Source organism: Watersipora subatra, chromosome 6 (genome assembly GCF_963576615.1).
Source record: "Watersipora subatra chromosome 6, tzWatSuba1.1, whole genome shotgun sequence".
NCBI lineage: Eukaryota > Metazoa > Bryozoa > Gymnolaemata > Cheilostomatida > Watersiporidae > Watersipora > Watersipora subatra.
The window spans coordinates 29776539-29788404 of NC_088713.1; the positions used below are offsets into that span (position 1 = coordinate 29776539).

At 34.9% G+C, this 11866-nt stretch overlaps 1 protein-coding gene across 1 annotated transcript; it reads right to left on the reverse strand.

The window, feature by feature from the left end:
- Positions 1-3079: 3079 nt before the first annotated feature.
- Positions 3080-9476, reverse strand: LOC137398838 (uncharacterized). The gene is made up of 3 exons (XM_068085012.1): positions 9359-9476; positions 5708-7474; positions 3080-5489 (listed from the first exon to the last, which is right to left on the reverse strand). The coding sequence occupies exons 1-3, from the start codon at positions 9443-9445 to the stop codon at positions 3234-3236; spliced, it is 4110 nt and encodes a 1369-aa protein (XP_067941113.1). The 5' UTR covers positions 9446-9476; the 3' UTR covers positions 3080-3233.
- Positions 9477-11866: the final 2390 nt, after the last annotated feature.

Genomic DNA, 11866 nt, shown 5'->3' on the forward strand with positions numbered 1-11866 from the left:
CCTAATCTTTTAATTATGGCTAGTAACACACAATCAACAACTAGCTCAACAAAGTGTTTTGTGTACTTGAAATAAATTGAGAAAAAAATAAAAACAAATTTAAAGGTTTTCAAACTTTGTCAAACAACTGTAACTTTCAAACTTTATACCATGGAGAAAATGTTTTGACCCTGACAACTAAAATAAAAATAAATAAAACAACTGTAAAGGTTTTCAAACAGCTGTGAATTTAAAAATTGATAACCTGAAAGAAGTGTTTCGTTGAATAAATGTAAATGTGAAATCATTATCAAGTAATGGCAAAATATAGCCTATTTTGCTACGATTACAATCCAAAATTGTTTGATATTAGAATTATATGATTTCAGTTCGTTTCAGTGTTGGCATGCAAAAGTTGATATGTAGGCTAATATCGTAGGCTATAGGTACTAATCAACATCATTAAAAATAGTGTCAAAATACTATGTTAACCTTAGGAACTATAGGTACCTACAATAATTTCAGTGAGTTTAGTTGTTTTGGTTTGCATGCCCAAGATAATATAACATTACAATGTACTACATAGAGAGTTTTTACCTTCGAGACAAATGTTTAACATAAAAGCTGATTCTTACTTGAATGAATTTAGTTTACTAAACACATACTTGAAAGAAGTTTTAGTATGTCTTTTAGAAAACCTTAAACTTTCAGCATTAGTTATATCATTGCGAGATATTTTGATTTTAACGCATAACGGATATACCGAACAACGAATACAGCTAACTCGTCATGGCAAGTTCAGCTTCATATATCTTATTAACTTATATGATCAGTTCATAATTCGCCAAATTTTAAGTTTGAGATTAATAATCGGGAGCCAAATAAATTAGCCCTAACAAATAAAAGAAATGAATAAGCATCGCGTTGCATTTACTTGGGTCCCAAAATAGTTCTAAACAAAAGAATAGTAACCTCGCCCGACTTTTAACTTAGAACCAGCTTTGGTTAGAGATCTGAAAACTTGTCAAAATAGTTTTAAGAAAGCTGTTGACTTTCGGCTGCTAACCTTGGGAAATCTACTTGCATGGGTAGAATAAAATCTCTACTATGAGATGAGGTATACACCTACTTCTCCTCTAGCATCAATGGGTCTCTCTAAATTCTTCCTAATCTTTCATTAGCAGCCTTTTTTCTTTTTTATGGCAGCAAGTCCACATTTTCCAATTTTATTCAATTTTTTGAATCAATGTGTGTTTGAGTAAATGTTCTTTTCAGAGTTCCAAAACCGCAGTAAGCATTTTAGTACTTGCATGTAGACTTACATACGCCTATAAATGCTTACATACAAAGCTTAAACAAATTATTATTTAATCAAATTTAACATTAATGATTTTTATCAAAATACATAATAACTAAATGTGTAAGACCAAATTATATGCAAAAATCAGATTTATAAAGTCACCATTGTAGTAGTCTGTTGGTTATAGTAACAGCTTTCATTTTGGTCTAACGAACCATTTGTAATCTATCTCTAGCTATGATCTATACCTTGATTACTGTCAGCTGCTATGTTATGGTCCTTACCTACTCTCATCATTCAAGTAGGTCACATCTGATAATGCGTTGTTTTCATCAATTGTTAACTGTAGCTGTGGTTGCACACCCTGCCTCAAACCTCAGTACAACAAGTTACTATACAAAAGTAGAGGTATTCACCTCAAAAGGCTTTTTTGTTTCTTATCAGAGCATAAAACATAAGCTGCATATTCAATATACTCTTTGATTAACTCACCATCCATAAATGGCTTTCTGCACCTGCTGATTCGGTGTACTACTTTCACGCTTGCTAAAATGGCCTTTGGGCTGCTCTCAGAAAGAGTCTTCATCATATTCTGCTATGTTTTTTTTACTGCTGAACAGTGGTGCAAGTCTTGCCTTTTCAGCATCATTGGACCCATGCCCATACACTGTTCTATGCTTAGCATGGAAATGCATCTTTGCATGATTTTTTCACGTTATAATGTCTAAACATTCTAACGTGAAATTCCTTTCCTTTCCTTATTTTTCTAACATGATATTCATCAGTCCACTCTTTGTTGGATTTGCGACACTTTCCACATATTGAATGCTTTTACTTTTTTGTTGCACTTGCCATTACTTCACATGAAGACTCACTGCCCCAGAGTTGCTGAATATTTTGTTGTGGTAAAGAACTGCCAGAGGAGATTACCCAAACAAAAAAGGAGATTTTATTTTCTGCAAGACAAGCACAGTGGGAATCCATTAGTGCTGCATTATTTCATCGGAAAGGGAAGCAACTCCTATATAATGCCAGACTGACAATCAATTATTGCAGTATTCAGATTAAAAAATAACATTCAATTTTATTTTCTTTAGCCAGAAACAAAAAGCCTGCATTGAAGCATCAAAAAGGCAGCAGTGATCTAAAGGCAGCATGTTGCCCATGCCTGTAATAGATTAATAATCAAATCTACATGCTCTAATATTTCTTCTCATAACCAGGAGACATATTACCTCTGGTACTGAACTACATACAAAGTAATGTGTGAGTCATAGATGTTGCTAGTTTGTGACCTCTATCTCTTGTTATCTGTCTGTATCTAGATCTGTACTCTTAAGCTGAGGTCACACATCAACTGAACCAGACCTTGCAAAGTGTGCATAGCTCAATAATGACAATCAAGGTTTTGTACAGTGCAGGCAGATTGATCACAGCTGAACTCGACAAGGTCTGTCCTGGTGTGCTAATCTTTTCTGATTGGTTGAGCTCCTTCTCTGTTTGCATGTGCTGCTAACATTCTGAATCCGGTGTAAAAATTATCAAAAAACTACCAGGGAGATATTTCTACCAAACACCGAACATTTGATATTAAACAAATCGTGTGAAATTTATGAGAGAGTTCAACACTGCTATGTTAATATACCACTTAATATTGGGATTGATGATGAATATAAAGCAGTGAGTAGTACTAAAATTATTAAAATAATGCGATTTTAACAATGTATTTCATTTTTATTCTGGTTTCATAGATTATCCAATAAGATGAGGCCAATGTTATTTAAAAGCATATAACATATATGTGTTACATAAGCTTTTATTATTAAGTTTTAGGTGCAGAATATGATTAATAATACATTCATTGACTGAATTTATCTGACAATCAAAAAATTACCATACAATAGATATAAACTGCTATTGGTGTTTCGTGTTATAACATTGCAGGTGTCTATAGTTATATGAATGTACAAGTACATTTGGCCTCAATATCTTGCTGCAAGCTTTTGATATTTCTCATGACTTCTTGTACGCAAGGATGAGCAGAGTTTTCTCCATACACCGCTTTCATCATATCCAAAGACTTGGTGTAATATTCTAATGCTTTTGTATAGTCACCAAGAGAGCAATATGCACTACCAAAATTGTTGTAGCTGCGAGCAATATCAGAATGAGTAGCAGCTTCTCCATACACAGCTTTCTTCATATCTAAAGATTTGGTGTAGTATTCTAATGCTTTTCTGTAGTCACCCAGGGATTCATATGCACTACCAACATTATTGTAGCTGCAAGCAATATCAGAATGAGTAGCGGTTTCTCTATACACAGCTTTCAACATATCCAAAGCCTTGGTGTAATATTCTAGTGCTTGTCTATAATCACCCAGGGATTCATATGCACTACCAACATTATTGTAGCTGCAAGCAATATCAGAATGAGTAGCAGTTTCTCCATACACAGCTTTCCTCATATCCAAAGACATGGTGTAATATTCTATTGCTTTTCTATGGTCACCCAGTGAGTGATATGCATTACCAACATTATTGTAGCTGCGAGCAATATCAGAATGAATAGCAGTTTCTCCGTGCACGGCTTTCAACACATCCAAAGACTTGGTGAAATATTCCAATGCTTTTCTATAGTCACCCAAGGATTCATATGCACTACCAACATTACTGTAGGTCTGAGCAATATCAGAATGAGTAGCAGTTTCTCCATGCACAGCTTTCGACATATCCAAAGCTTTGGTGGAATATTCTAATGCTTTTCTATGGTCACTCAGGGAGTGATATGCACTACCAATATTATGGTAGCTGTGAGCAATATTAGAATGAGTAGCAGTTTCTCCATGCACAACTTTCCTCATATCCAAAGACTTAGTGTAATATTCTAATGCTTTCCTAAAGTCACCCAGGGAGTGATATGCACTACCAACATTATTGTAGCTGCTAGCAATATTAGAATGAGTAGCAGTTTCTCCATACACAGCTTTCCACATATCCATGGACTTAGTGTAATATTCTATTGCTTTCCTATAGTCACCCAGAGAACGATATGCACTACCAATATTATTGTAGCTGCCAGCAATATCAGAATGAGTAGCAGTTTCTCCATGCACAGCTTTCCTCATATCCAAAGACTTGGTGTAATATTCTAATGCTTTTGTATAGTCACCAAGAGAGCAATATGCACTACCAAAATTGTTGTAGCTGCGAGCAATATCAGAATGAGTAGCAGCTTCTCCATACACAGCTTTCTTCATATCTAAAGATTTGGTGTAGTATTCTAATGCTTTTCTGTAGTCACCCAGGGATTCATATGCACTACCAACATTATTGTAGCTACAAGCAATGCGAGAATGTGTCGCAGTTTCTCCATACACAGCTTTCCTCATATCCAAAGACTTGGTGTGATATTCTAATGCTTTTTTATAGTCACCCAGTGAGTGATATGTAGAACCAACATTATTGTAGCCGCAAGCAATATCAGAATGAGTAGCAGTTTCTCCATACACAGCTTTTTCCATATCTAAAAACTTTGTGTAATATTCTAATGCTTTTCTATAGTCACCCAGGGATTCATAAGCACTACCAACATCATTGTAGCTGGAAGCAATATCAGAATGAGTAGCAGTTTCTCCATACAAAGCTTTTCTAATATCCAAAGACATGGTGTAATATTCTAATGCTTTCCTATGGTCATCCAGAGAGTCATATGCGCAACCAACATTATTGTAGCTGCGAGCAATATCAGAATGAATAGCAGTTTCTCCATGCACGGCTTTCCTCATATCCAAAGACTTGGTGTGATATTCTAATGCTTTTTTATAGTCACCCAGAGAGTGATACGCATTACCAAAATTATCGTAGCTGTGAGCAATATCAGAATGAGTAGCAGTTTCTCCATAAACTGCTTTCCTCATATCCAACGACTTGGTGTGATATTCTAATGATTTTCTGTAGTCACCCAGAGAGCGATATGCGTTACCAACGTTTTTGTAGCATTGAGCAATATCAGATTGAGTAGCAGAATCTCCATGCACAACTTTTTGCATATCCAAGGCCTTGGTCAAAAGTTCTAAGGCAGAGCTATATTCACTCAGTGATGAATACAACAGTCCGATGTTGGAGTATACTGTAGATAGATCCCGGCGGTCAGTCCAAGCGTGTGGGTAACACTTTATAATATCCACTGCAGGGATATTCTCTTTGTCCTAAAATATCAAAGTCAAGTCTAGACATTCAACTTTTTGGTACAACCTGTAGTCTGGTGAACTTTTTGAGGTTTCTTATATCATTTACATTCTATTTAAAGTTTTTGTTATGTAGCAGTAAATTTTTCTAGCAAACATTCAAAGCAGCAATGTAATATACATCATTATATAGAAACAAAATTCATAATTCCCTTCTGGCAGAAACAGTTGACACTCACCTTTAGCAGCATCTCTCTACCGTCTATCAAGTTACCAATCTCCTTGTAGCAGTGCCTGGCTAGAAATCTGAATAGCTCAGTGGGTGTTTGATTGCTTTCAATAAGGTGATTGAAATACTGCAGAGCACGTCGGTAATGTTTAGTATAGTACAGGATGTATGCGCAAAGCTCAGTTTCCTTACGCACAAATGATTTACTATCAGGCATACTCGCTGCGTGTTCCTTTACTTTATTGAGGAAGAAATCCAGCTCAGTAGATTCTAGAGACTTACCGACGGCATTTCCTAGCTCTCTTTTTGCTTCAAAGTAGTTGCCCATAAAGTATAAAACCTCAGATTTTACCCAATGATCATTTTTCATTACAGAAATTTCTGCGCATATAGATGAGATAGCAGTGTTACCAAGACTTTCAAATGAGTGAGTGGCTTTCGATATGCTTGCTTTTACAGACTGTTTGATTGGAGCAAGCAAGCATCCCATGGTTAGGATCAACTGAGGAGGAGCGATGTAGGTATCATTCTGTGCTACAGTTTGTTCATCAGCAACCTGAATAAACTCTGCCTGAGTTTTCAGTTTGAGGTAAGCAGATGTACGAATGTATATAGATGAAGCTAACAGAATGTTCAAATAGTCATAATTGTCATGGGACAACAGGCCCTTTTCTCTCATAGTTGAAAAAACTGCCCAGCAATGCATGGCATCTAATTGCCAACACATTCTCAAATTGTTTGCTAGCAAGATTGGATATCGGAATAACTTCTCTTCAACTTTTACGCTTTGGTTTTCTGGCGGTTGAAATTTTGTGAACTCAGGAAAAAATGAGTACTCTGGCATATCTTGTTGAAATGATTGCAAACGTTTTTGCAAAACTTTATTTTTCTCTGGCCCAGAATTCTCATAGATTCTCTTAGCTGACTGGAACAATCGATACGGCTCACTAGGGTCAGATGTAGACTCGTTAGCTAAAATAACAACAGTTGATGAGAGCATGTCAGACTTGTCTGCAGCAAAACCATCAAATGGTTTTTCAGCTTCCTTTTGGTAGAGCATCATGAGTTCGTCTACAGTGAATGTCAACCTATTCCCTCCTTTGCCATTTCCTGTCGGTATGTTACCTGATTTTTGTGTAATTCCATCAATTCTGAATCCAACAACCATATTATCAATTGAGATCTGATGGTCCAAGTAGCCATTCTCAATCAGTTCCTGGATATCAAAAGCTTTCAGTGGTGTCTCCCTAAGATTCCCTATTCGGAAGTAGCTATCTATGGCTAGTCTTTCAAAGTAGCTAGATTTCTTTTCAGCTATAATTCCATATTTTAGGTCAGAATATGGAGCCGCCTCCCCCTGTGCAGTTGACCCGAGAGCTATGACCACAAACTTACCATCGCACTCTTCATTCAACCTTTTTAGAATTGTGACACTTGTTTCTAAAATGCTTCTAGAAAATTTGATCAGACCCTCTGTGCATTTCTCACTTGCTTTAAACACATTTGTACAAAACGTTCTAGTCTTTTGTTTTGTGTTTTCACTAAAGATGTCATCTGTTTTTAATTCTTTAACTGAGCCATTTAAAAGCTCAAAATCTTCAGTTGTCTTCTTTCGGTACTCATGTAGAAGTTTTTCATGGCTTCTAATCAGTTCCTGATGTTCATCATAACTGAGTGGATGATTACCTTTGTACCAACTCTCTTCTATTTCATAGACTAACTTATGTCTATCAGGTAGTGGATCCTCTGCTACACAGAAGTTAGCTAAACCATGAGCCTGTAAATTGTATAGAAAGCATATAGATAAAGTAGAGTTTATATAAAGCATTATCAGAAGTAAATAATACACTATTACATATCAAGTTAGAGTTATCATCTCACTATGGAATGTATGTTTTCTGCTTTTGTGTTTACGAAAATAAGATATTTTGTTTACTGTATCATGGTTGTAACTTTATATTGATATTCGCACAATCAAACATGAGCGAAGTGAGTGTTTGGGAGCTTTATGATGAATGCATATGTGCACACAACTCCCGAAAAGCATCGATCAACGGCCATAACCAAACCCTTGTACCGAAATCCCATCAAAAAATTTAATTTTTTTTCTGTGGAGTCGTATAATAATGATACAAAACACATATCAACCTATTTAAATGTGTTACCAAGTCTTTGAAAAGTCTCGACAATATCCTAAAAACTACCCATCTGATTGGATTATACATTACTAGAAAGATTAATTTGGCCTAAAATTGCCATTGAAACTTGACAAGTCTTTTTAATCAAAATTAAGATCGGCCAGCAAAACGCCCATAAAGCCGTGCGACAGATTGTTGAACCATAAAGCCGTACTCATCTCATAAAAAACGTGCACATTTCCCCAGTCTATGGCAATGTGCAATTGCCGAAGGTTTCTGTAATAAACGTAGACCGCATACCAATTTACAGGTACGAAAATGTGGTACGAAGTTTATCAGCCTATGTTTCTTTGTCCAACTACCGAAGGTTCCATTAAATTGTCTAAAAAACTAGCAAAATTTCTTTATATCTTATGTACAAGCTAGGGTCGAACTACAATGCCCTTTTATGACAAGAACATTTTTTTATCTTGTTCCAGCTTGCAGAAAACTTTCAGACACGTGTGAATGCTATTGCTTGCTTTCTGTTACAGAACGCTGTCAAAACCATTCTACATTCAACACAACTAACTTTCAAACTGTTTATATTACACAGCAGCTTGCAATATTTAATTTCTCCTATTGCAGGGAGAGATATAAATACACAGTCAAACATGGATAACTCGCCCTCAAATAGCTCAAACACATGGTTAACTTGGATGGTTTTGTTTGGTTCGTTCTTAGGCAATGATAAATCGCTTCAGATAACTCGACCTCAACTTCGTTAACTCAAACAGTTTTTTGCTTAACGGCTACCAAGATGGTTGTTATCGCTTTAGAATATTACTTAATTCCAAGCTATAGAGATAAATCTCAACTTTTAGTAGTTCTTAGGATTTGTTACTACCATCATCAGCAAAAATGTTTTGTCAAACATTTTTCTAAAGGTTTTGTGAAGTTTGATTTTTACCAACATCCGCTTAGCAATGATCCTTTGAAGGTAAGGACAAGCGAGGTAACCTTAACATAAACTTCAAGAAAAATCTTAGTTAAAATGCTCAAAAGAAAAATATGTCTTTTCTTCTAAGCATTTTAACAGCGATCGAGTTTTGCCAGGTTTAATCTGAAAACGTCCTGGCAGTCACATCACATAAAACAACAAACAGATCTTAAATATTTAAAAAAATCTCTATATTTTTTGATAAAAAAATTGTAAACTTTACGTTAGAAGCATTTAATTTGAAACAATCCAATCATGCTTTCGATTTCTATAATAGTTTGTGTATGTACATGTATCTACTAATAAATACATAAACTAATGACAGTTTTCTGATAACTTGAACGCTCTGATAACTCGAACACTTTCATTCTATCCCGTTAAATTTGAATTATCAATGTTTGACTGTATAATATTTTTCTTTCATTATTGCTGTTTGTTGTACATAATAACACCCAGTACATTGCAGCTTCTATTGAAGTTCTCCTATTGCACTGCAGTGCAATTGCAATTGCAGTGCAATTGTTCCCCTATTGCACTAAATTACCTGAATGTAGTATCTCCAGGAGCCAGACTCTTCACCTTTAGACTTGTAGTTTCTTGCTAGCCATTCTATATATGGAAATTCTGACATTATGTAGTCCAAATTTTAATGGGTTTACCCTGCAACATACATGTTACAAACTTTTGTCTAATAAAAACAGACCCAGCTAGACACTTGATAAAAGTCTGAATGCCTGTCAGCATGTCCAGCTTCACTTTCTTGTTTGGTCAGTTTTACTACCAAATATACGCTAGCTAATAGCTACCTAGCAAGCAATAATTATAGACGTATACTTTTGATTTTCTGCATTGAGACGTGTAGATTATTCACAGTAAATTTTATATCCAAGATGATATAAAACTTTTGATGGTTCTACAAATGTGTTGTTGATTTTATTGCACATTTGGATTTGTCCTAACAAACTTTTACAAAAGCAGACAAGTCCTAAAATAGCAGATAGTGTAACAACCAAATCAGACTATTAAAATGATTAATTACTATTAATATTATTAATTATATAGCCCGTTAAGGTCCTGTTTTAGTGTGTCACAAATTTTCTGGCATCTTCCCATTTCATTGGTGCCCTGTGATAATGTTTGACAGCACTTTCTTCACCATACTCTCACCTGGTGGCTAATACTGTTTTCAGTATATCTCTTTGTGTCATATGTACTATTTTCTCACATACTGTACATTAATACCTTACCAAAGAAATGATGCCTGATGTTGTCAAGGTTTACATTAACCAAGCTTAATACGAAAATTAATTAAGCTAAATATTCCGACACCATCTGATGGTTGATGTACAGCTGTTGGCCCAACGTTTACATTTGTGTTTTTTTCTGTTTTATATTTTATTTACATTAAAACAACCATATGTAGGAACTAAACTTTGTTTCTATATTTTAGTTGGTCCATCATATGCTCGACACTTGCTAAACTTTTACATAATTATACATTGTACTTGCCTTTTTATACGCTTGGGCTGTATTTTCACATCTTCTGGTAGAGTAGAGTCGAAGATTCAGTATACAGCTGAGTGAAGTCTAAAGATGCTGAGTAGTAGTTAGACAACTGTAATAATAGCATATCAATAATGTCAATATGTCTTTGGTAGATTTAAATACTTTGTATTTATTACTTATAACAACTTATTGGCAGCAAAATCAAGATATGTAAAAGGCTTGCATGGTTTGAGATAGCGCCCTAGTCATAGTTAGTTGATACTCTAAGAAAGACTTGACAATAAAAATAACTTAGTGAATGAATCAACATTCTAAAATGATCTTCGCTCTGATTAGGATCTGTTGTGAAATTGCTGACAATATATCACTAGTTGCTGCCAGTGTATCTAAAACTAACAATATTTATTTGGTACAGCTAAGTAATACATAAATCATGCACAGTTTTCACTAAACATGATGCATTGCTTACATTTCCAAGCAGAAATTTACTATTTCAGAGCTTTAAATGATCACCTAATAAGAAGTTGTCTTCTTATTGTAGAAAATGAGACCGCCTAAAATAAGTGCTTGCAGCTGCTACCTGGTATAACATCTAACAACTGTTTTATTATGTTAACTATAACATTACAAATTACATCTTACACTATATACCACTGTTTGCTTGAAACAAAACCTTTAGCAATGTTATTTTACTGTATTGAACATGATCCGATAGCAGGTCAGACTTTGCGTAGTAATCGAAAAAACTTATCATTTTATGACCCAAACTGTTTTTTTGAAACGGACAGAGACTTAACCTAAAAATTCCTCATGATTAACTTTTATTATGCTCTGAGAATAAAAATATAGCATATCCTGAGCATACTGTACATACTAGTGCAATACTGTATACAACAGTGTCAAATCTATGAGATCATTAATTAGGTGGGTCCAGTGATCTAGAAATACATAAAAATGTCCATTTTATTTTTAAATCAAGTCTTTTTTGGTATTTTTTTTACTCTTTTATCTTGTATTAGTTTTTACAATCTTGAAAAATGTCTGATGATCGACAGAAACAGGCATGTGAGTAGAAATTTTTTTTTCATGTACAAAAGAGAGACGGGCAACATCATAAAGCATTTCAAAGATATGGCCAGAGCTCAAAGATTGCCATAAAAACTTTTGCGTCTTTGTCCAAGCATAGCTGACACAATAATTTTGTTTAAACTGGCCGAAGTAGTATAGAATGATTTAATGCACACTTACAAAAATCACATTAACCAGTGCACATCATAGGCTGAGCGTATAATCAACGGACATGAATCAATGATTACTGCAACTGTTATACAGTCTGTTGTGTGGTAGATACCCTTTGTTTAACCCGAACATAACTCTGCTGGCCAAACAGTTAGCAGAACAAATGTAGCCATTAATGTAGGATCTCTAGGCTGAAATAGACTGTTTACTTACATTTCATTATTGGGTTTACTATTAATTCTCACGACAAATGATGGAGCTGTAGCAGGCAGGCTGACACATACTTTTCTTACAGCAGTTGTTTTCT